Raw genomic sequence first — 26,253 nt, forward strand, 5'->3', positions numbered from 1 at the left:
TGAACATTTGAACATCTTGGCCATGTTCTGTTATAATATTTTGTTTCTGTACAGCACTTTGAGATATCAGCTGATGTAAGAAGGGCTTTATAAATAAACATTTGATTGATTGATTGATTGATACTGGTAAAATTCACTCAAAACCCACCGTGAGAAATATGAAAATACGACTTTACACCCTACAGTGTTAAAACAACACCCCAAAAACCTTTTTTTAGAAATACATTTTTGCCACTCAAAAGGAACAAACGCCTTTGTCACGGTGGTGATTACCCTAACCCCCCCCCCCCCCCCCCCAAAAAAAACCAAATATAAATAAAATTCCAAAAGTAGACATTTGTTAGCAATGCGCATGCCATCTCTTTTCTGTGTTTGAGTCAATCAATGTTGCCTGCTTTCCATACAGGTCTTTCATACTCTTGGTTGTTGCCTGCTTTCCATACAGGTCTTTCATACTCTTGGTTGTTGCCTGCTTTCCATGCCTGCTTTCCATACAGGTCTTTCATACTCTTGGTTGTTGCCTGCTTTCCATACAGGTCTTTCATACTCTTGGTTGTTGCCTGCTTTCCATACAGGTCTTTCATACTCTTGGTTGTTGCCTGCTTTCCATACAGGTCTTTCATACTCTTGGTTGTTGCCTGCTTTCCATACAGGTCTTTCATACTCTTGGTTGTTGCCTGCTTTCCATACAGGTCTTTCATACTCTTGGTTGTTGCCTGCTTTCCATACAGGTCTTTCATACTCTTGGTTGTTGCCTGCTTTCCATACAGGTCTTTCATACTCTTGGTTGTTGCCTGCTTTCCATACAGGTCTTTCATACTCTTGGTTGTTGCCTGCTTTCCATACAGGTCTTTCATACTCTTGGTTGTTGCCTGCTTTCCATACAGGTCTTTCATACTCTTGGTTGTTGCCTGCTTTCCATACAGGTCTTTCATACTCTTGGTTGTTGCCTGCTTTCCATACAGGTCTTTCATACTCTCGGTTGTTGCCTGCTTTCCATACAGGTCTTTCATACTCTTGGTTGTTGCCTGCTTTCCATACAGGTCTTTCATACTCTTGGTTGTTGCCTGCTTTTCCATACAGGTCTTTCATACTCTTGGTTGTTGCCTGCTTTCCATACAGGTCTTTCATACTCTTGGTTGTTGCCTGCTTTCCATACAGGTCTTTCATACTCTTGGTTGTTGCCTGCTTTCCATACAGGTCTTTCATACTCTTGGTTGTTGCCTGCTTTCCACACAACAGGTCTTTCATACTCTTGGTTGTTGCCTGCTTTCCATACAGGTCTTTCATACTCTTGGTTGTTGCCTGCTTTCCATACAGGTCTTTCAATACTCTTGGTTGTTGCCTGCTTTCCATACAGGTCTTTCATACTCTTGGTTGTTGCCTGCTTTCCATAAACAGGTCTTTCATACTCTTGGTTGTTGCCTGCTTTCCATACAGGTCTTTCATACTCTTGGTTGTTGCCTGCTTTCCATACAGGTCTTTCATACTCTTGGTTGTTGCCTGATACCCCACATCTGAAACACAGTTTATTCCAAGAGTATTGTATAGAAAAAAATCTCAGAGCACCTGACCAAATTCACATAGACATTTTTTAGTTATAGCTCTGTCATTCGCATTGAAAGTCTAAAAAGTGGTAGATATGTTCTATGTGCACTATTTCTATGCTTCCGTTCCTGAAGTTTCATTTTTGCTTATTTTACTTTTGTACAACAGCTTCAAACAGCTGAAAAATAATAGATTTTTGCTTATTGGATAATATATTTCATGGCGATTTTAGATGGTACAATGTGTGTGTGTGTGCGTGAGGTTTAACCTAATGGCAGCTAAATAGCTCCCCTGTGCTGCTGTTTACATTACAATGTCATGAAGCCTGATTTATTTATTTTTAGTCATGGTGAGAGTATTTTACATACCTTATAATAACAGCTATAGGAATGTGGTACTATCATGCTCGAATGGACTCTCTCTTTTTTTTAAAATATAGATGATTTTATGTAAGAGTGATTATGTTAAATATTAAGTGAGAATTTTTTTAACGACTCATCGCTATGAACAAGAGTAGGCTTATTTCTACATTTTTAAAGGCCCTCACCTACACAAAATGGCCTTACAGTTTTATTTATAGGACAGTAAGCACAACATAAAATGGAAACATTTACCATTATCATGTTACATTGCAATAATTATTCATTTGCAGAGAAAAACATTTGTGTTGCGTAGGCCATATACACAATGTCGATTTTATTTCGAGCAGTAAAGCGATTGATCAGCAGGAAGTTACCCATGTCTACCGCACGTGTGGCGGTCTTCCACGCTTTTCCATCCGCACACACGTCTCTCTCTCTCGCTCTCTCTCTCTCTCTCTCTCTCTCTCCCACACACATCCCGTTCAGTCAGCGCCCAGTCAGTCACACACACACAACGGGACAATCGAGACGACGGAGGTCCGCTACAGCTAACCGTTAACTCCACATTTTACACCAAAAAGTAAGTATTTGTTTATTTGTGCGATTGTCAGATGTTTAGCTAATATTATTAGACGAGGTGAGCTACATTTCCTTGCTTTTTTTATGACCCCGTTGTATTCGCGTTCTAAATAGAACTTCTATAACTTTTGCCCTGATAACAAGCTAGGTATAAAGTAAGCTAAAGTTATTTTATCTAGGTAATGGACTTTGTTTAGCTGCAGTTAGATTATATTTGAGTTACTGTAAAAAAGATAACCCGGTAACTTTAGGGCGAATTTGTTCAGTAAAATGGAGTCTAAGGGCTGTTCTGGCTACGGGCATTATTGCTTGATTATACTAAACGTATTTGTATAGTAGCTATCTGAATTATTAATCCATCACTGACACTTTAAAAAGAGTGATGTTTTAGGTCCTTTGCTCAATGGTTATGATCTCAATCTTGCTTTGTGAAGTGGATGGTAGACGGACTCATCCCGTTCAATGACTGTACTGGGAGGCTTGGCGCAATAATCCTCAAGTGTAAAAAGGGATTCTGTGTCCATGTCTCCTCCACTTTTCCCTGTGAGCCAACAGTTGTTGCTGTTAAGAGCTGAGGACTATCATGGTATTAAGAGATTTTAACCCCGGGGGGTTGTATACCCTGCCAGGGTAATAGACTCAGTCACAGATGTGTATATAGGTCAGATCGGTGTGTGTTTGTTCTATAGGCCACCCTCTGAAGCGATGTTAAGTGTGTGTGTGTGTGTGTGTGTGTGTGTGCGTGCGTGAGAGAGTTTGGCATCAGAGCTCCTGTGGTCTTGGTTTACAGCAGGGCTGAGGCTGAGCGGGTAGCTGTTCATTTATTGCCACAGCGTTATTGCACACACACACACACACACACACACACACACACACACACACACACACACACACACACACACACATACACACACACACACCGCCGTCGTAATCCTGGGTAGCACCCCTGTATCCCCATTGAGAAACAAAACACACACAGATTTCATCTATCGGATTGCCCCCACGTTGTGTGTGTGTGTGTTTGTTTGTTTGTGTGCCCCCTCTAGCTTACTACAAGCTTCACAGTGTGAAACTGACCCCCCCCCCCCCCCCCCATGCCAAACCTTTTTTAAAGAGGGAAACCAGGCCAATGCAAAAGGAGCCATGCTGTAATATAAATAGGACCCCCTGGTCTCTGTGTGGTGACATATGGCAGCTTCGAGAGGACCTTGTTTTCTGAGTGCATAGTTGCACACACACTACCATTCACTACTTTTATGTTTTTCAAATAAGGATCTGTGCTTTGCTTTGCCGTACCCTGTTGCTGGCTGTAGCTTATTCTCTTAGGGATACAAACCAGACAGCCCAGGCTAAATCTAGGCTAAATTGTGAGTTTCCACCCTCAGTGATGGTCACGAACAGAACTAACATTTCTCTTCTCTTGTTTGGGACAGTAGGCCTACTGTATATCAGGCTTAAAGGCCCACCCCGTAATTCAAAAAACAGCCCCGCCACTTGGTTTCTTATAAAGCTTAGGGCTAGGGATAGAGAAATGTAGCCTAACCACTCTCTAAATATGAAATTTAAATGGTTGGCACCATGGCATGGTCGACTTGAGATGTCAAGAAGGCAGAGTAACGTCCTGTCGTGGACAGACCTCTTCCCATTTTAACAACCCCTGAGTCTATATGTTTTTGACCATGACAGATTGATATCTAGGCTTACAACCAGCAGTTTAGTCTCCGCAGCTAAATAGACACATTATTCAATACTAGATCTAAATGAGGTTTAGCGTTGAGCGAGTGATTTGTCCCAAAAAATTATACTTTTCGTTGTTGACTGGAGCTCTATGTTAAACCTATTGTTAGTTACCCATTCTAGAACTGACTGGAGCTCTATGTTAAACCTATTGTTAGTTACCCATTCTAGAACTGACTGGAGCTCTATGTTAAACCTATTGTTAGTTACCCATTCTAGAACTGACTGGAGCTCTATGTTAAACTGTAACGGCGTTCCTCTCTCTCTTCATAAGAAGAGGAGGAGTAGTGATCGAACCAAGGCGCAGCGGGTTGTGAATACATGATGAATTTTATTTTAAATAAACAACACGAACAAACACGAAAACGAACTATACTTGAAAATGATACAAAATAACAAAACGAAAGTAGACAGACCTGAACGACGAACATACATAAACACGAGAACGCACGAACAGGGAAAAATAGCCTACATGAAATGAACAAACCGTAACAGTCCCGTATGGTGCGACAAACACTGACACAGGAGACAACCACCCACAAACAAACACTGTGAACAGCCTACCTAAATATGACTCTCAATTAGAGGAACGCCAAACACCTGCCTCCAATTGAGAGCCATACCAGGCAACCCTAAACCAACATAGAAACAGATAACATAGAATGCCCACCCAAACTCACGTCCTGACCAACTAACACACAAAACTAAACAGAAAACAGGTCAGGAACGTGACATAACCCCCCCCTCAAGATGCGTACTCCGAACGCATCACCAAAAAGTCCAGGGGAGGGTCTGGGTGGGCATCTGACCACGGTGGTGGCTTAGGCTCCGGGCGTGGTTCCCACCCCACCATAATCAATCCCCGCTTCCTTAGCCTCCCCACAATGACCACCCTCCAAATAACCCCACCTAAATTTAGGGGCAACACCAGAATCAAGGACAGCTCTGGGACAAGGTAGCTCAGGACATAGGGATAGCTCAGGACAGAGGGAGAGCTTAGGAGAGAGAGGTAGCTCAGGAGAGAGAGGTAGCTCAGGATAGAGAGGTAGCTCAGGATAGAGGGGCAACTCCGGACTGAAGGGCAGCTCCGGACAGAGAGACAGCTCTGGACTGAGGGGCAGTTCAGGATTACTAGCCGCTTCTGGCTGAGGGACAGCTCATGGCTGACTGACGGCTCTGGACGCTCATGGCAGGCTGACGGCTCTGGACGCTCATGGCAGGCTGACGGCTCTGGACGCTCATGGCAGGCTGACGGCTCTGGACGCTCATGGCAGGCTGACGGCTCTGGACGCTCATGGCAGGCTGACGGCTCTGGACGCTCATGGCAGGCTGACGGCTCTGGACGCTCATGGCAGGCTGACGGCTCTGGACGCTCATGGCAGGCTGACGGCTCTGGCTGCTCATGGCTCTCTGACGGCTCTGGCTGCTCATGGCTCTCTGACGGCTCTGGCTGCTCATGGCTCTCTGACGGCTCTGGCTGCTCATGGCTCGCTGACGGCTCTGGCTGCTCATGGCTCGCTGACGGCTCTGGCAGATCCTGTCTGGCTGGCGGCTCTGGCAGATCCTGTCTGGTTGGCGGCTCTGGCAGATCCTGTCTGGTTGGCGGCTCTGGCAGATCCTGTCTGATTGGCGGCTCTGGCAGATCCTGTCTGGTTGGCGGCTCTGGCAGATCCTGTCTGACGGGCGGCTCTAGCGGCTCCTGTCTGGCGGACGGCTCTAGCGGCTCCTGTCTGGCGGACGGCTCTAGCGGCTCCTGTCTGGCGGACGGCTCTGTAGGCTCATGGCAGACGGGCGGCTTTGCAGGCTCATGGCAGACGGGCGGCTTTGCAGGCTCATTGCAGACGGATGGCTCAGACGGCGCTGGGGAGACGGATGGCTCAGATGGCGCTGGGGAGACGGATGGCTCAGATGGCGCTGGGTAGACGGATGGCTCAGACGGCGCTGGGGAGACGGATGGCTCAGATGGCGCTGGGGAGACGGATGGCTCTGGCCGGATAAGGCGCACTGTAGACCTGGTGCGTGGTGCCGGAACTGGAGGCACCGGGCTAAGGACACGCACCTTCATACTAGTGCGGGGAGCAGGGACAGGGCACACTGAACTCTCAAAGCGTACTCTATACCTGGTGCGTGGTACCGGCACTGGTGGCACCTCAGGACTAGTACGGGGAGAAGTGACAGTGTGTACAGGACTTAGGAGACGCACAGGTGGCTTAGTGCGTGGGGCCGGAACTGGAGGCACCGAACTGGATACACGCACTATAGGGAGAGTGCGTGGAGGAGGAACAGGGCTCTGGAAATGCCCTGGTAGCCTAGTGCGTAGTGTAGGCACTGTAGGTACTAGGCTGGGCGGGGAGGTGGCACCGGAAATACCGGACCGTGCAGGCGTACTGGCTCTCTTGAGCATTGAGCCTGCCCAACCTTACCTGGTTGAATGCTCCCGGTCGCCCGCCCAGTGCGGGGAGGTGGAATAACCCGCACCGGGCTGTGTAGGCGAACCGGGGAAACCATGCGTAAGGCAGGTGCCATGTATGCCGGCCCGAGGAGACGCACTGGAGACCAGACGCGTTGAGCCGGCCTCATGACACCTGGCTCAATGCCCAATCTAGCCCTACCAGTGCGGGGAGGTGGAATAACCCGCACCGGGCTATGCACACGTACAGGAGACACCGTGCGCTCTACTGCGTAACACGGTGTCTGCCCGTACTCCCGCTCTCCACGGTTAGCCTGGGAAGTGGGCGCAGGTCTCCTACCTGCCCTTGGCCCACAACCCCTTAGCCCCCCCCCAAGAAATTTTTGGGAGTTACTCACGGGCTTTTCGGGCTTCCGTGCAAGACGCGTCCCCTCATAACGCCGGTTCCCTTCTCCGGTTGCCTCTGTTCTCCTCAGTGCCTCCACCTGTTCCCATGGGAGGCGATCCCTTCCAGCCAGGATCTCCTCCCATGTGTAGCAACCTTTACCGTCCAATACATCGTCCCAAGTCCATTCCTCCTTCTTTCGCTGTCCCTTACTCCGTTTACACCGCTGCTTGGCTCTGGATTGGTGGGTGGTTCTGTAGGGGCGTTCCTCTCTCTCTTCATAAGAAGAGGAGGAGTAGTGATCGAACCAAGGCGCAGCGGGTTGTGAATACATGATGAATTTTATTTTAAATAAACAACACGAACAAACACGAAAACGAACTATACTTGAAAATGATACAAAATAACAAAACGAAAGTAGACAGACCTGAACGACGAACATACATAAACACGAGAACGCACGAACAGGGAAAAATAGCCTACATGAAATGAACAAACCGTAACAGTCCCGTATGGTGCGACAAACACTGACACAGGAGACAACCACCCACAAACAAACACTGTGAACAGCCTACCTAAATATGACTCTCAATTAGAGGAACGCCAAACACCTGCCTCCAATTGAGAGCCATACCAGGCAACCCTAAACCAACATAGAAACAGATAACATAGAATGCCCACCCAAACTCACGTCCTGACCAACTAACACACAAAACTAAACAGAAAACAGGTCAGGAACGTGACATAAACCTATTGTTAGTTACCCATTCTAGAACTGACTGGAGCTCTATGTTAAACCTAGTGTTAGTTACCCATTCTAGAACTGACTGGAGCTCTATGTTAAACCTATTGTTAGTTACCCATTCTAGAACTGACTGGAGCTCTATGTTAAACCTATTGTTAGTTACCCATTCTAGAACTGACTGGAGCTCTATGTTAAACCTGTTGCTAGTTACTCATTCTAGAACTGACTGGAGCTCTATGTTAAACCTATTGTTAGTTACCCATTCTAGAACTGACTGGATCTCTATGTTAAACCTATTGCAAGTTACCCATTCTAGAACTGACTGGATCTCTATGTTAAACCTATTGCAAGTTACCCATTCTAGAACTGACTGGAGCTCTATGTTAAACCTATTGTTAGTTACCCATTCTAGAACTGACTGGAGCTCTATGTTAAACCTATTGTTAGTTACCCATTCTAGAACTGACTGGAGCTCTATGTTAAACCTATTGTTAGTTACCCATTCTATAACTGACTGGAGCTCTATGTTAAATCTATTGTTAGTTACCCATTCTATAACTGACTGGAGCTCTATGTTAATCCTATTGCAAGTTACCCATTCTAGAACTGACTGGAGCTCTATGTTAAACCTATTGTTAGTTACCCATTCTAGAACTGACTGGAGCTCTATGTTAAACCTATTGTTAGTTACCCATTCTAGAACTGACTGGAGCTCTATGTTAAACCTATTGTTAGTTACCCATTCTAGAACTGACTGGAGCTCTATGTTAAACCTATTGTTAGTTACCCATTCTATAACTGACTGGAGCTCTATGTTAAATCTATTGTTATGTTACCCATTCTATAACTGACTGGAGCTCTATGTTAAACCTATTGCAAGTTACCCATTCTAGAACTGACTGGAGCTCTATGTTAAACCTATTGTTAGTTACCCATTCTAGAACTGACTGGAGCTCTATGTTAAACCTATTGTTAGTTACCCATTCTTGAGAACTGACTGGAGCTCTATGTTAAACCTATTGTTAGTTACCCATTTTCGTAGAACTGACTGGAGCTCTATGTTTAAACCTATTGTTAGTTACCAATTCTAGAACTGACTGGAGCTCTAGTGTTAAACCTATTGCTAGTTACCCATTCTAGAACTGACTGGAGCTCTATGTTAAACCTGTTGCTATTTACTCATTCTAGAACTGACTGGAGCTCTATGTTAAGGCTGTTAGTTATTTTACTGTTGCAGCTATGCTGTTGAGTCGTCAGCGTACATAAACACACAGGCTTTATTCCAGGTCTGTGGAAGGTCATTAGTAAAAACAGAAAACAATAATGGTCCTAGCCGGCTGCCCTGCGGTACACCACACTCATCTGAACTTGCATGAGAGAGGCTTCCATTAACGAAACCCCTCTGTGTTCTATTAGATAGGCGACTATCAATCCATGATAAGGCAGAGGATGCAAAGCCATAACACCTACGTTGTTTTCAGCGATAGGTTGTGATCAATGACATCGAAAGCTGCACTGAAGTCTTACAAAACAGCTCTCACAATCTTATTACTATCAATTTCTTTTCAACCAATCATCAGTCGTTTGTGTCGAGTGCCGAGCATGTTGAGTGCCCTTCCCAATAGAGCATGCTGAAAGTCTCTTGTTCATTTGTTTTCTGTAAAATATCTTTGACTAATGGTTTCAGGCTTGTTTAGGGAAAGTTGAGTAATTCAGTCACTGAGTGTTCTTACAATCAACAGATGCACGCCTAACGTGACTCATAGGTCTAGATGATTGCTTTATGATGGCTGTTTTGTTCAACAAGGTGATTTGATATGTCACTATAGGGAATTGGGAGTACTACCTTCTATGGCTTCAGTTCTGGTTCTGTCTTCAGTGTCATAGCAGTGTTTCTGCTGCAGTCATTTTAGCTGTGGCATGGTGCCACGGCAAAATCATTTCCGCCATGCTAAACAAATATGGAACATGAAACAATATTTCTGCCGAGGCACACTTTGAAGATGCTAGAACAGTTCACATGTACTTTTCCTCTGCAAACAAAACGAGTTTTGAATAGAAAAATCTGTCCACACCGTAAAATAGTTGATCTACTTGCCTGTGATAAATATTCCTCTCGAGAAGCATTGACGTTACGAGTGCCATAAAGGAGGAAGACATGCATTCTGACAAGCAGTCGATACGCAACAATTCTTGTATTCGTGGGGAAAACGAGGGGGATCTTTCCGTTCCTACTTGTTTCCCCCCCCCAACTCCTAAATATGAACTGCACCATTTAAACGTTTTTATCCGAGTACATAAGGGGAGAGTGGGGCTGAATGTAACACCGGTCAATTGTAGGTTATTTGGGGGTAAAACGCCACGCTACCTCAAAATATATTTTTTTTTGGGGGGGGGGGGGTGATTTAAAAAATGTGTTGATACATTTTTAATTGAGCAAGAGTAGTGGCAACCAGGGAAAGTGTTGGGGGGGATTGTGACATGAAGTGGTTTACCCTAACAGTAAGGCCTACATTATATTCACTGTGTTTATGCAAGTTTTTTGGGACATCAAATTCATCAATAAGATGCTAACTATATATACTGAACAAAAATATAGACGCGGGACGCAACAATTTCAATGATTTTACTGAGTTACAGTGGGGAGCCAGGCCCACCCACTGGGGAGCTAGTCCCACCCACTGGGTGAAGGTGAAGAAGCCGGATGCGGAGATCTGCAGTTGTGAGGCAGGTCGGAAGTACTGACAAATTCTCTAAAACAATGTTGGAGGCGGCTTATGGTAGAGAAATGACCATTACATTCTCTGGCAACAGCTTTGGTGGACATTCCTGCAGTCAGCATGCCAAGTGCACACTCACTCAAAACTTGAGACATCTGTGGCATTGTGTTGTGTGACAAAACTGCACATTTTAGTGGCCTTTTATTGTCCCCAGCACAAGGTGCACCTGTGTAATGATCATGCTGTTTAATCAGATTCTTGATTTGCCACACCTGTCAGGTGGGTGGATTATCTTGGCAAAGGAGAAATGCTGACTAAACGGGATGTAAACAAATTTGTGCACAAAATTTGAAAGAAATAAGCTTTTTGTGTGTATGGAACATTTCTGGAATCTTCTATTTCAGCTCATGAAACATGGGACCAACACTTTACATGTTGTGTTTATATTTTGGTTCAGTGTAGATAAATTTGTAACAAAAAAGGGCATTTTTATAGACAGACTTGAAAGCCAGATCAGTGATTATTAAACTATTTTGATAAAATAATGGTTGTGGAAGGCTTATATTTAGCCTAGGTATACAGAGAATTCAGAAAGTATTCAGACCTCTTGACTTTTTCCAAATTTTGTTACGTTGCAGCCTTATTCTAAAATTGATTACATTGTTTTTATCCCCCCCTCATCAATCTACACACAATACCCCATAATGACATCACAATACCCCACAATGACATCACAATACAGCATAATGACATCACAATGCCCCATAATGACATCACAATGCCCCATAATGACAAAGCAAAAACACGTTTTTAGTAATTTCTGCACATTTATTATAAATAAAAAAAACTGAAATATCACATTTACTTAAGTAGACTAGTCTGACTGGGAGTATCCTGTGGTGGTATGCTAGTCTGACTGGGATTATCCTGTTGTGGTAGACTAGTCTGACTGGGAGTATCCTGTGGTGGTATGCTAGTCTGACTGGGATTATCCTGTTGTGGTAGACTAGTCTGACTGGGAGTTTCCTGTGGTGGTAGGCTAGTCTGACTGGGATTATCCTGTGGTGGTAGACTAGTCTGACTGGAGTATCCTGTGGTGGTAGGCTAGTCTGACTGGGATTATCCTGTGGTGGTAGACTAGTCTGACTGGGATTATCCTGTTGTGGTAGACTAGTCTGACTGGGAGTTTCCTGTGGTGGTAGGCTAGTCTGACTGGGATTATCCTGTGGTGGTAGGCTAGTCTGACTGGAGTATCCTGTGGTGGTAGGCTAGTCTGACTGGGATTATCCTGTGGTGGTAGGCTAGTCTGACTGGGAGTATCCTGTGGTGGTAAACTAGTCTGACTGGGAGTATCCTGTGGTGGTAGGCTAGTCTGACTGGGAGTATCCTGTGGTGGTAGACTAATCTGACTGGGATTATCCTGTGGTGGTAGGCTAGTCTGACTGGGATTATCCTGTGGTGGTAGGCTAGTCTGACTGGGATTATCCTGTGGTGGTAGACTAGTCTGACTGGGAGTATCCTGTGGTGGTAGACTAGTCTGACTGGGAGTATCCTGTGGTGGTAGGCTAGTCTGACTGGGAGTTTCCTGTGGTGGTAGGCTAGTCTGACTGGGAGTATCCTGTGGTGGTAGACTAGTCTGACTGGGAGTATCCTGTGGTGGTAGGCTAGTCTGACTGGGATTATCCTGTGGTGGTAGGCTAGTCTGACTGGGAGTATCCTGTGGTGGTAGACTAGTCTGACTGGGATTATCCTGTGGTGGTAGACTAGTCTGACTGGGATTATCCTGTGGTGGTAGGCTAGTCTGACTGGGATTATCCTGTGGTGGTAGACTAGTCTGACTGGGAGTATCCTGTGGTGGTAGACTAGTCTGACTGGGAGTATCCTGTGATGGTAGGCTAGTCTGACTGGGAGTATCCTGTAGTGGTAGGTTAGTCTGACTGGGAGTTTCCTGTGGTGGTAGGCTAGTCTGACTGGGAGTTTCCTGTGGTGGTAGGCTAGTCTGACTGGGAGTATCCTGTGGTGGTAGACTAGTCTGACTGGGATTATCCTGTGGTGGTAGGGTAGTCTGACTCGGATTATCCTGTGGTGGTAGGCTAGTCTGACTGGGAGTTTCCTGTGGTGGTAGGCTAGTCTGACTGGGATTATCCTGTGGTGGTAGACTAGTCTGACTGGGATTATCCTGTGGTGGTAGGCTAGTCTGACTGGGATTATCCTGTGGTGGTAGACTAGTCTGACTGGGATTATCCTGTGGTGGTAGACTAGTCTGACTGGGATTATCCTGTGGTGGTAGACTAGTCTGACTGGGATTATCCTGTGGTGGTAGTCTAGTCTGACTGGGAGTATCCTGTGGTGGTAGACTAGCTTGTTTTTGTGTGTTTTTTTTCTCCTCAAATGATAGGTTCAGGCTCTTCAAATAACCACAATGGCTGCTTATAGCCAGGCCTAGGCTATATTCAGTGGTGTCAGGAAAAGGACTGGTGATGCAGAATGTTTTCTTTTGGTGTGTGTTGGAGGAGACACTGAGAATTAACCTAGAATTTACCTAGAATTAAGCTAGACTTAAGCTAGACTTAAGCTGGACTTAAGCTGGAATTAACCTAGAATTAACTTAGCCTACTCCCAGGATATGTCCCAAATGGAACACTATTCCCTATATAGTGCACTACTTTAGACCAGAGCCCTATTGTACCCTATTCCCTATATAGTGCACTACTTTAGACCAGAGCCCTATTGTACCCTATTCCCTATATAGTGCACTACTTTAGACCAGGGCCCTTATAGAACCCTATTCCCTATATAGTGGACTACGTTAGTTCAGGGCCCTTATAGAACCCTATTCCCTATATAGTGCACTACCTTAGACCAGAACCCTATAGAACCCTATTAAAATATGAGCCCTATATTTGAATGCGACGTTCCATTCCTGTAGACTTCTTGACTGTTTTGAATATTTGTTATTTATTGAAGCAGCAGCAGGAAGTGAAATGGAGCCTGCTTCCAGTTCCATAGAGACTGTTAGGCCCCAGGGGGCGGAGAGCTGTTAACCACAGTACTATGTTGAGCATACAGGTGTTTCTCTATGGAAACAGTTTCACAGTCACACAGTCTCTTAATAGGACACTGTGAGTGAGAGAGAGAGAGAGAGAGAGGGGGAGAGAGAGAGAGAGAGAGAGAGAGAGAGAGAGAGAGATATATATATATATATATACTGTGTGGCATCCGCTGTTTGTTGAATATTTCTCCGAATGTTTAGCTTCTTCCAGTGTACTTGGAGTAGCTCGTAACCATGGTAATTTAAACAGTTGATCCTGGTTACGGGGTTGCTATGGTGACGGTAGTAAATGCTTTCGTATAGACAACGATCTGCTCTGTCCTGTTGATTGTCAGTTTTAGTCTTTCAGGTGGTCCTTGTTCAAGTCTGTCTCAGGAAGGGTGTTCCTCTGGTTGGTCAGGAGAAGTACATCTAAACCAGTGCTAATATGTTGTTGTTACAACCATCTTATTACAACCACTTATTCTTGTAGTGAGTTGAAACCAGTTTAGCCTGCTGGGAAACCTCTTACAGGCCCCTCTCTCTCTCTCTCTCTCTCTCTCTCTCTCTCTCTCTCTCTCTCTCTCTCTCTCTGTCTCTCTCTCTCTCTCTGTCTCTGTCTCTCTCTCTCTCTCTCTCTCTCTCTCTCTCTCTCTCTCTCTCTCTCTCTCTCTCTCTCTCTCTCTCTCTCTCTCTCTCTCTCTCTCTCTCTCTCTCTCTCTCTCTCTCTCTCTCTTTCTCTCTCTCTGTCTCTCTCTCTCAATTCAATTCAATTCAAGGGGCTTTATTGGCATGGGAAACATGTGTTAACATTGCCAAAGCAAGTGAGGTAGATAATATACAAAAGTGAAATAAACAATAAAAATTAACAGTAAACATTACACATACAGAAGTTTCAAAACAATAAAGACATTACAAATGTCATATTATATATATACAGTGTTGTAACAATGTACAAATGGTTAAAGCACACAAGTTAAAATAAATAAACATAAATATGGGTTGTATTTACAATGGTGTTTGTTCTTCACTGGTTGCCCTTTTCTTGTGGCAACAGGTCACAAATCTTGCTGCTGTGATGGCACACTGTGGAATTTCACCCAGTAGATATGGGAGTTTATCAAAATTGGATTTGTTTTCGAATTCTTTGTGGATCTGTGTAATCTGAGGGAAATATGTCTCTCTAATATGGTCATACATTGGGCAGGAGGTTAGGAAGTGCAGCTCAGTTTCCACCTCATGTTGTGGGCAGTGAGCACATAGCCTGTCTTCTCTTGAGAGCCATGTCTGCCTACGGCAGCCTTTCTCAATAGCAAGGCTATGCTCACTGAGTCTGTACATAGTCAAAGCTTTCCTTAAGTTTGGGTCAGTCACAGTGGTCAGGTATTCTGCCACTGTGTACTCTCTGTTTAGGGCCAAATAGCATTCTAGTTTGCTCTGTTTTTTTGTTAATTCTTTCCAATGTGTCAAGTAATTATCTTTTTGTTTTCTCATGATTTGGTTGGGTTTAATTGTGCTGTTGTCCTGGGGCTCTGTGGGGTGTGTTTGTGTTTGTGAACAGAGCCCTAGGACCAGCTTGCTTAGGGGACTCTTCTCCAGGTTCATCTCTCTGTAGGTGATGGCTTTGTTATGGAAGGTTTGGGAATCGCTTCCTTTTAGGTGGTTGTAGAATTTAACGGCTCTTTTCTGGATTTTGATAATTAGTGGGTATCGGCCTAATTCTGCTCTGCATGCATTATTTGGTGTTCTACGTTGTACACGGAGGATATTTTTGCAGAATTCTGCATGCAGAGTCTCAATTTGGTGTTTGTCCCATTTTGTGAAATCTTGGTTGGTGAGCGGACCCCAGACCTCACAACCATAAAGGGCAATGGGCTCTATGACTGATTCAAGTATTTTTAGCCAGATCCTAATTGGTATGTTGAAATTTATGTTCCTTTTGATGGCATAGAATGCCCTTCTTGCCTTGTCTCTCAGATCGTTCACAGCTTTGTGGAAGTTACCTGTGGTGCTGATGTTTAGGCCGAGGTATGTATAGTTTTTTGTGTGCTTTAGGGCAACGGTGTCTAGATGGAATTTGTGGTCCTGGCGACTGGACCTTTTTTGGAACACCATTATTTTGGTCTTACTGAGATTTACTGTCAGGGCCCAGGTCTGACAGAATCTGTGCAGAAGATCTAGGTGCTGCTGTAGGCCCTCCTTGGTTGGTGACAGAAGCACCAGATCATCAGCAAACAGTAGACATTTGACTTCAGAGTCTAGTAGGGTGAGGCCGGGTGCTGCAGACTGTTCTAGTGCCCGCGCCAATTCGTTGATATATATGTTGAAGAGGATGGGGCTTAAGCTGCATTCCTGTCTCACCCCACGACCCTGTGTGAAGAAATGTGTGTGTTTTTTGACAATTTTAACCGCACACTTGTTGTTTGTGTACATGGATTTTATAATGTCGTATGTTTTACCCCCAACACCACTTTCCATCAATTTGTATAGCAGACCCTCATGCCAAATTGAGTCGAAGGCTTTTTTGAAATCAACAAAGCATGAGAAGACTTTGCCTTTGTTTTGGTTTATTTGGTTGTCAATTAGGGTGTGTAGGGTGAATACATGGTCTGTTGTACGGTAATTTGGTAAAAAGCCAATTTGACATTTGCTCAGTACATTGTTTTCATTGAGGAAATGTACGAGTCTGCTGTTAATGATAATGCAGAGTATTTTCCCAAGGTTACTGTTGACGCATATTCCACGGTAGTTATTGGGGTCAAATTTGTCTCCACTTTTGTGGATTGGGGTGATCAGTCCTTGGTTCCAAATATCTCTCTCTCTCTCTCTCTCTCTCTCTCTCTCTCTCTCTCTCTGTCTCTCTCTCTCTCTCTCTCTGTCTCTCTCTCTCTCTCTGTCTCTCTCTCTCTCTCTCTCTCTCTCTCTCTCTCTCTCTCTGTCTCTCTCTCTCTCTCTCTCTGTCTCTCTCTCGTCTCTCTCTGTCTCTCTCTCTCTCTCTCTCTCTCTCTCTCTCTCTCTCTCTCTCTCTCTCTCTCTCTCTCTCTCTCTCTCTCTCTCTCTCTCTCTCTGTCTCTCTCTCTCTCTCTCTCTCTCTCTGTCTCTCTCTGTCTCTCTCTCTCTCTCTCTGTCTCTCTCTGTCTCTCTCTCTCTGTCTCTCTGTCTCTGTCTCTGTCTCTTTGTCTGTCTCTCTCTCTCTGTCTCTGTCTCTCTCTCTCCCACTCTCACTCTCTCTCTGTCTCTCTCTCTCTCTCTGTCTCTCTCTCTCACACCCTCTCTCACTATCTCACTCTCTGTCTCTCACTCTCTCACTCTCTCTCTCACACATAAACTCACATACTCTGACCAAGTGTTCAAAGCAATCCTACAGGTAGGGTGGCTAACAGAGACCCACAGGCACACAGAGGACACTAATAAATGGATATTGTTTTCTAAAAGTGGACAGTGAAACTTTACTTTTGGAACAGGGACACATGAACACAGGGACACGTGACTTGGGGATATAAGGTGATACAGGGTACTGTATGTCTGTTGATAAGGCACTATGTTGATGCTGCTTCTCTCTCCCTCTCTCTCAATTTAAGGGGCTTTATTGTCATGTTAACATTGCCAAAGCAAGTAAAATAGATACTAAACAAAAGTGAAATAAACAAAACAAAAAAAAGGAAAGTAAGCATTAAACTCAGACGTTCCAAAAGAATAAATACATTTCAAATGTCATATTATGTCTATAAACAGTGTTGTAATGATGGGCAAATAGTTACTAACAGGAAGTACTAACCTCTCTCTCTCTCAACATCTTCTTCTCTGTTGCAGAAGCGTAACCATGGGGAAGGGATGTATCACAGCAACCAAGTACTTCCTGTTCCTGTTCAACCTCATCTTCTTTGTAAGTGACATCACTCCTATCATTACTTGTCTGAATAGAAGTTGTTCATGTTTTCACTGCCATTTGAATACCGTAGGCAGTTTGAAAATGGTAGGCTGTAAGATAGTTACAAAGGTAAATGTTATCTGCCAACCTGAGAAGGGTCTCTTACCTGACAGAGAATCCTCCCTTTAAGAGAGACCTGACAGATAAACCTCCCTTTAAGAGAGACCTGGCAGAGAATCCTCCCTTTAAGAGAGACCTGGCAGAGAATCCTCCCTTTAAGAGAGACCTGGCAGAGAATCCTCCCTTTAAGAGAGACCTGGCAGAGAATCCTCCCTTTAAGAGAGACCTGACAGATAATCCTCCCTTTAAGAGAGACCTGACAGAGAATCCTCCCTTTAAGAGAGACCTGGCAGAGAATCCTCCCTTTAAGAGAGACCTGGCAGAGAATCCTCCCTTTAAGGGAGACCTGACAGATAATCCTCCCTTTAAGGGAGACCTGGCAGAGAATCCTCCCTTTAAGGGAGACCTGACAGATAATCATCCCTTTAAGAGAGACCTGACAGAGAATCCTCCCTTTAAGGGAGACCTGACAGAGAATCCTCCCTTTAAGAGAGACCTGACAGATAATCCTCCCTTTAAGAGAGACCTGACAGAGGATCCTCCCTTTAAGAGAGACCTGACAGAGAATCCTCCCTTTAAGAGAGACCTGGCAGAGAATCCTCCCTTTAAGAGAGACCTGGCAGATAATCCTCCCTTTAAGAGAGACCTGGCAGAGAATCCTCCCTTTAAGAGAGACCTGACAGAGAATCATCCCTTTAAGAGAGACCTGACAGATAATCCTCCCTTTAAGAGAGACCTGACAGAGGATCCTCCCTTTAAGAGAGACCTGGCAGAGAATCCTCCCTTTAAGGGAGACCTGACAGATAATCCTCCCTTTAAGGGAGACCTGGCAGAGAATCCTCCCTTTAAGGGAGACCTGACAGATAATCATCCCTTTAAGAGAGACCTGACAGAGAATCCTCCCTTTAAGGGAGACCTGACAGAGAATCCTCCCTTTAAGAGAGACCTGACAGATAATCCTCCCTTTAAGAGAGACCTGACAGAGGATCCTCCCTTTAAGAGAGACCTGACAGAGAATCCTCCCTTTAAGAGAGACCTGGCAGAGAATCCTCCCTTTAAGAGAGACCTGGCAGATAATCCTCCCTTTAAGAGAGACCTGGCAGAGAATCCTCCCTTTAAGAGAGACCTGACAGAGAATCATCCCTTTAAGAGAGACCTGACAGATAATCCTCCCTTTAAGAGAGACCTGACAGAGGATCCTCCCTTTAAGAGAGACCTGGCAGATAATACTCCCTTTAAGGGAGACCTGGCAGAGAATCCTCCCTTTAAGGGAGACCTGACAGATAATCCTCCCTTTAAGAGAGACCTGACAGAGAATCATCCCTTTAAGAGAGACCTGGAAGAGAATCCTCCCTTTAAGAGAGACCTGACAGAGAATCATCCCTTTAAGGGAGACCTGACAGAAAATCCTCCCTTTAAGAGAGACCTGACAGAGAATCCTCCCTTTAAGAGAGACCTGGCAGAGAATCCTCCCTTTAAGAGAGACCTGACAGATAATCCTCCCTTTAAGAGAGACCTGACAGATAATCCTCCCTTTAAGGGAGACCTGGCAGAGATCCTCCCTTTAAGGGAGACCTGACAGATAATCCTCCCTTTAAGGGAGACCTGGTCGGACTAACTGGTGGGTTCAATCCAAACCCAGACAGACTGACTCTACCTCTCCTCCCCCAGACAGACTGACTCTCCCTCTCCTCCCCCAGACAGACTGACTCTACCTCTCCTCCCCCAGACAGACTGACTCTACCTCTCCTCCCCCAGACAGACTGACTCTACCTCTCCTCCCCCAGACAGACTGACTCTACCTCTCCTCCCCCAGACAGACTGACTCTACCTCTCCTCCCCCAGACAGACTGACTCTACCTCTCCTCCCCCAGACAGACTGACTCTACCTCTCCTCCCCCAGACAGACTGACTCTACCTCTCCTCCCCCAGACAGACTGACTCTACCTCTCCTCCCCCAGACAGACTGACTCTCCCTCTCCTCCCCCAGACAGACTGACTCTACCTCTCCTCCCCCAGACAGACTGACTCTACCTCTCCTCCCCCAGACAGACTGACTCTACCTCTCCTCCCCCAGACAGACTGACTCTCCCATTGTCTCTGTCTCTCTTGCTGTTTGTCTGGTCTGTCTGTCTGTCTCTGTGTCTGTTGTGTCTGTGTGTCTGGGTTAGTATGTGGTGGTAGGTGGGGTGGTGGGGTGGTGGTAGGTGGGGTGGTGGTAGGTGGGTGGTGGTAGGTGGGGTGGTGGTAGGTGGGGTGGTGGTAGGTGGGGTGGTGGAGAGGTGTGGGTTTCCATTTCCAGGCCAGGGGAGGTGGTGAATTAGCGGGACCCTCTGATCTTTTGGGGAGACCTCCCCTAGAGACCTCCTAGAGACATAGTCCCTCTAAATTACACATGGGGTCTGTACTTAGACTCTTTATAGCCTTGTTACCAGGGAGATGGTGCCACTAGCGCTAGAGGCTAGTGAGTGATCTGGGCCGGAAATAAGAATGAAAGGAAAACCTCAGATCAGGTCCAGACCTCTTAGTTCTGGTCTAGACTCACTGTCTGTCACTAGTCTAGTTCCCTTTCAGCTGTTCATTATGGCTCTTGTGCCGGTTTCCTGAACACACAACCTAGATCTTCTTGGTATAAAAAGCACTTTGGAGATTTTACTTAATTTGTATCTGGGGAAACAGTCCCTTTATGTGTTCAGTTAGTCTGAGTCTGATTGGAGAGAGAGAGACAAAGAGAGATGGAGTGAGAGGATCTTATCAGTCCCAGATGGGAGAGAGGAGAGGAGAGGGGAGAGAGAGGAGAGGAGAGGAGAGGGAAGGGAGAGAGGAGAAAGAAGAGATAAGAGATGGGAGGGAAGAGGGAGAGAGAAGAGGGGAGAGGGAAGGGAGAGAGGAGAAAGAAGAGATAAGAGAGGGGGGGGAGGGGAGAGAGGAGAAAGAAGAGATAAGAGATGGGAGGGGAGAAGAGAGAGGAGAAAGAAGAGAGGGGAGAGAGGGGAGGGGAGAGAGGAGAAAGAAGAGATGAGAGAGAGGGGGGAGAGGAGAGAGGAGAAAGAAGAGAGGGGAGGGGAGAGAGGAGAAAGAAGAGATGAGAGATGGGAGGGGAGTGGAGAAAGAAGAGGGGAGAGAGGGGAGGAGAGAGGATAAATAAAAGAGAGAGAGAGGAGAGAGGATAAATAAAAGAGAGAGAGAGGAGAGAGGATAAATTAAAGAGAGAGAGTACGTCTGCACCCTCTGTCTTCTTTTCCAGTGTTTTATCTCCCAGGTCTGGTATCTGCACTGACCTCTGTATGTTCAGTTGTCTAGGATTGGATAGGATATATACTGTAGCTACTGTGAAGCAAAATGTGTGAATTTCTGTTTCCTCTGTAGATCTTTGGAGTGTTGATCATGAGCTTTGGACTGTGGGTCCTTCTGGATAACCAGAGCTTCATCACTGTTCTACGTAAGTTACACACACACACACACACACACACGTGCACACGTGCACACACGCACACACGCACACACACACACACACACACACACACACACACACACACACACACACACACACACACACACACACACACACACACACACACACACACACACACACACACAGAGCAGTCTGTTCTGATACTTGGAAGTCAATGTAAGGATTGAAAAGTGTGCTTATCAGATCCTAAACCCTTATCCCAGTCTGTGTCCAATCCTAAACCCTTATCCCAGTCTGTGTCCAATCCTAAACCCTTATCCCAGTCTGTGTCCAATCCTAAACCATTATCCCAGTCTGTGTCCAATCCTAAACCCTTATCCCAGTCTGTGTCCAATCCTAAACCCTTATCCCAGTCTGTGTCCAATCCTAAACCCTTATCCCAGTCTGTGTCCAATCCTAAACCCTTATCCCAGTCTGTGTCCAATCCTAAACCCTTATCCCAGTCTGTGTCCAATCCTAAACCCTTATCCCAGTCTGTGTCCAATCCTAAACCCTTATCCCAGTCTGTGTCCAATCCTAAAGCGTTATCCCAGTCTGTGTCCAATCCTAAACCCTTATCCCAGTCTGTGTCCAATCCTAAACCTTTATCCCAGTCTGTGTCCAATCCTAAAGCGTTACTACCCCAGTCTGTGTCCAATCCTAAACCCTTATCCCAGTCTGTGTCCACTCCTAAACCCTTAACCCAGTCTGTGTCCAATCCTAAACCCTTATCCCAGTCTGTGTCCAATCCTAAACCCTTATCCCAGTCTGTGTCCAATCCTAAACCCTTATCCCAGTCTGTGTCCAATCCTAAACCCTTATCCCAGTCTGTGTCCACTCCTAAACCCTTATCCCAGTCTGTGTCCAATCCTAAACCCTTATCCCAGTCTGTGTCCACTCCTAAACCCTTAACCCAGTCTGTGTCCAATCCTAAACCCTTATCCCAGTCTGTGTCCAATCCTAAACCCTTATCCCAGTCTGTGTCCAATCCTAAACCCTTATCCCAGTCTGTGTCCACTCCTAAACCCTTATCCCAGTCTGTGTCCAATCCTAAACCCTTATCCCAGTCTGTGTCCAATCCTAAACCCTTATCCCAGTCTGTGTCCACTCCTAAACCCTTATCCCAGTCTGTGCAGTTTATGTGGATTTTATCTTACTGGCCCCATTCCCACGAACCCCACCCCAGGGGAAAAGGGCTATTAGCTCAGAGCAGAGGGATGTAAACACTGAAACTAAAATGTGATCCTCAACGGAAAGCATGTGGTACGCTGTGGTACACTCAACCACTAGAAACTAGAAATCTATCTGGTACACTCAACCACTAGAAACTAGAAATCCATCTGGTACACTCAACCACTAGAAACTAGAAATCTATCTGGTACACTCAACCACTAGAAACTAGAAATCCATCTGGTACACTCAACCACTAGAAACTAGAAATCATGTGGTCGGACAACACAATAGCAAAGGGGCTGAATACTTATGTAAATAAGGTATTTATATTAGTTTTTTTTATAAATTTGCAAACATTTCTAAAAACCTGTTTTTGTTTTGTCATTCTGGGGTATTGTGATGCCATTATGGGGTATTGTGATGTCATTATGGGGTATGGTGATGCCATTATGGGGTATTGTGATGTCATTATAGGGTATTGTGATGTCATTATGGGGTATGGTGATGCCATTATGGGGTATTGTGATGTCATTATGGGGTATGGTGATGCCATTATGGGGTATTGTGATGTCATTATAGGGTATTGTGATGTCATTATGGGGTATGGTGATGCCATTATGGGGTATGGTGATGCCATTATGTGGTATTGTGTGTAGATTGATGAGGGGGGAAAAAACTATTTAATCCATTTTAGAATAAGGCTGCAACGTAACAAAATGTGGAAAAAGTCAAGGGGTCTGAAAACTTTCTGAATGCACTGTATATCAATTTCTCAGGACCTTCTGAAATGTCCAAAATCTATTTCTAGGAAGGCCCCCCCAAAAAAGTGTCAAAGACACCAGTCACCCAGCTAGGGGGCAGAATTTTTATGTTTGGAAAAATAACGTTCCCATTGTAAGCTGCCTATTTCTCAGGTCCAGATGCTAGAATATGCATATACATTGACAGAGTAGGATAGAAAACACTCTAAAGTTTCCAAAACTGTCAAAATATTGTCTGTGAGTATAACAGAACTGATTTCGCAGGCAAAAACCTGAGAAAATCCAACCCGGAAGTGACTTCTATTTTGAAAAATCCCTGTTCCATTTCCTGCCTATCCTCCATTTAAAGGGATATCAACCAGATTCCCTTTCCTGTGGCTTCCTCAGGGTGTGAACAGTCTTTAGACATAGTTTCAAGCTTTTATTTTGAAAAATGAGCGAGATTTATCGAAACGCGTCAGTGGATACACGGATGTCCCTCCATTAGTTGATGCACTCGACACGGTTTGCTTTCTCTCCAGTATTAATAGTTTACAGTCCGGTTTAAATATTATCGTTTATTGATGTTAAAAACAACCTGAGGATTGATTATTAAAAACGTTTGACATGTTTCTAAGAACTTTACGGGTACTCTTTGGAATTTTCGTCAATCCTTGATGACCTGTCTAAGGCTGTGGATTACTGAACATAACGCGCCAAACAAATGGAGGTTTTTGAATATAAAAAATAATCTTTATCGAACAAAAGGAACATTTATTGTGTAACTGGGAGTCTCGTGAGTGCAAACATCCAAAGATCATCAAAGGTAAGCGATTAATTTTATTATTTTCTGGCTTTCGTGACCAATCTACATGGCTGCTAGGTGTCCTTAATGTTTTGCCTTGTGATCGATAAACTCACACAAACGCTTGGATTGCTTTCGCTGTAAAGAATATTTTCAAAATCACCCAAGTCATTAACTATTTCTAGTGATCAGCCTGCTCTTTCACACACACGCGCATGCACGCGCGCACACACACACACCGGGTCGGCCACAGGAGGAAGTGACAGGCTCTCTTGATAGGTTAGTTATCAGGCCATCTCAAGGAGTCACATCCTGTGTTTGAGAATAGCAACTTACATCACACTTACATCACACTTACTAACTCTGCTCATAGACAGTGTCACTTCCCTAGAGTGTCTATATGCAGGTATACACACACATACACACACCTATATACAGACACACACACAGATGTTGTCAGGTCTGTTTGGTGTGAGGAGGTAACAGAGATGTTGTCAGGTCTGTTTGGTGTGAGGAGTTAACAGAGATGTTACAGGTCTGTTTGGTGTGAGGAGGTAACAGAGATGTTGTTTGGTGTGAGGAGGGAACAGAGATGTTGTCAGGTCTGTTTGGTGTGAGGAGGTAACAGAGATGTTACAGGTCTGTTTGGTGTGAGGAGGTAACAGAGATGTTACAGGTCTGTTTGGTGTGAGGAGGTAACAGAGATGTTGTCAGGTCTGTTTTGGTGTGAGGAGGTAACAGAGATGTTACAGGTCTGTTTGGTGTGAGGAGGTAACAGAGATGTTACAGGTCTGTTTGGTGTGAGGAGGTAACAGAGATGTTGTTTGGTGTGAGGAGGTAACAGAGATGTTACAGGTCTGTTTGGTGTGAGGAGGTAACAGAGATGTTGTTTGGTGTGAGGAGGGAACAGAGATGTTGTCAGGTCTGTTTGGTGTGAGGAGGGAACAGAGATTTTGTTTGGTGTGAGGAGGGAACAGAGATGTTGTCAGGTCTGTTTGGTGTGAGGAGGTAACAGAGATGTTACAGGTCTGTTTGGTGTGAGGAGGTAACAGAGATGTTACAGGTCTGTTTGGTGTGAGGAGGTAACAGAGATGTTGTCAGGTCTGTTTGGTGTGAGGAGGTAACAGAGATGTTGTTTGGTGTGAGGAGGGAACAGAGATGTTGTTTGGTGTGAGGAGGGAACAGAGATGTTACAGGTCTGTTTGGTGTGAGGAGGTAACAGAGATGTAACAGGTCTGTTTGGTGTGAGGAGGGAACAGAGATGTTGTTGGTGTGAGGAGGGAACAGAGATGTTGTTTGGTGTGAGGAGGGAACAGAGATGTTGTTTGGTGTGAGGAGGTAACAGAGATGTTACAGGTCTGTTTGGTGTGAGGAGGTAACAGAGATGTTACAGGTCTGTTTGGTGTGAGGAGGTAACAGAGATGTTGTTTGGTGTGAGGAGGTAACAGAGATGTTGTTTGGTGTGAGGAGGGAACAGAGATGTTGTTGGTGTGAGGAGGTAACAGAGATGTTGTTTGGTGTGAGGAGGTAACAGAGATGTTGTTTGGTGTGAGGAGGGAACAGAGATGTTGTTTGGTGTGAGGAGGGAACAGAGATGTTGTTTGGTGTGAGGAGGTAACAGAGATGTTACAGGTCTGTTTGGTGTGAGGAGGGAACAGAGATGTTGTTTGGTGTGAGGAGGGAACAGAGATGTTGTTTGGTGTGAGGAGGGAACAGAGATGTTACAGGTTTTTGGTGTGAGGAGGGAACAGAGATGTTGTTTGGTGTGAGGAGGGAACAGAGATATTGTTTGGTGTGAGGAGGGAACAGAGATGTTGTTTGGTGTGAGGAGGGAACAGAGATGTTACAGGTTTGGTGTGAGGAGGGAACAGAGATGTTGTTTGGTGTGAGGAGGGAACAGAGATGTTGTTTGGTGTGAGGAGGGAACAGAGATGTTGTTTGGTGTGAGGAGGGAACAGAGATGTTGTTTGGTGTGAGGAGGGAACAGAGATGTTGTTTGGTGTGAGGAGGTAACAGAGATGTTACAGGTCTGTTTGGTGTGAGGAGGTAACAGAGATGTTGTCAGGTCTGTTTGGTGTGAGGAGGTAACAGAGATGTTACAGGTCTGTTTGGTGTGAGGAGGTAACAGAGATGTTGTCAGGTCTGTTTGGTGTGAGGAGGTAACAGAGATGTTGTCAGGTCTGTTTGGTGTGAGGAGGTAACAGAGATGTTACAGGTCTGTTTGGTGTGAGGAGGTAACAGAGATGTTGTCAGGTCTGTTTGGTGTGAGGAGGTAACAGAGATGTTGTCAGGTCTGTTTGGTGTGAGGAGGTAACAGAGATGTTGTCAGGTCTGTTTGGTGTGAGGAGGTAACAGAGATGTTACAGGTCTGTTTGGTGTGAGGAGGTAACAGAGATGCCCACCACCATTCCTACGTTAGTTGTTCTTTTCTTAACAACACAGACCGACAGTCAGTAGGAAGCCCCACTGTAGTCTCATCCGTAGCCTACAGACAGGAAGGCCGGCCAGGGTAACATGGAAAGGAAATCTACCTACTATAAATCTGCCTGATTCATTGTAAATGTTGAGTCTAT

The 26,253-nt window shown here is 45.2% G+C and overlaps 1 protein-coding gene across 3 annotated transcripts in view; it reads left to right on the forward strand.

The window, feature by feature from the left end:
* The window catches only part of LOC139584212 (CD82 antigen-like), an 82,043-nt gene that overhangs the window by 21,007 nt on the left and 34,783 nt on the right, over nucleotides 1-26,253 (forward strand). For 2 of the 3 annotated variants that reach the window (XR_011676737.1, XM_071415797.1), the window contains exons 1-3: nucleotides 2,385-2,490; nucleotides 17,331-17,403; nucleotides 20,878-20,950. Coding sequence is in view for 2 of the 3 variants with exons in the window: in XM_071415797.1 (XP_071271898.1) it covers nucleotides 17,341-17,403; nucleotides 20,878-20,950 (136 nt within the window). In the remaining variant the exon portion in view is untranslated. Of the gene's footprint in view, nucleotides 1-2,384; nucleotides 2,491-17,330; nucleotides 17,404-20,877; nucleotides 20,951-26,253 lie in introns of those variants that run through there. The other variant, XM_071415799.1, reaches the window with a different exon arrangement.

The sequence above is a fragment of the Salvelinus alpinus genome, chromosome 9, assembly GCF_045679555.1.
Source record: "Salvelinus alpinus chromosome 9, SLU_Salpinus.1, whole genome shotgun sequence".
NCBI lineage: Eukaryota > Metazoa > Chordata > Actinopteri > Salmoniformes > Salmonidae > Salvelinus > Salvelinus alpinus.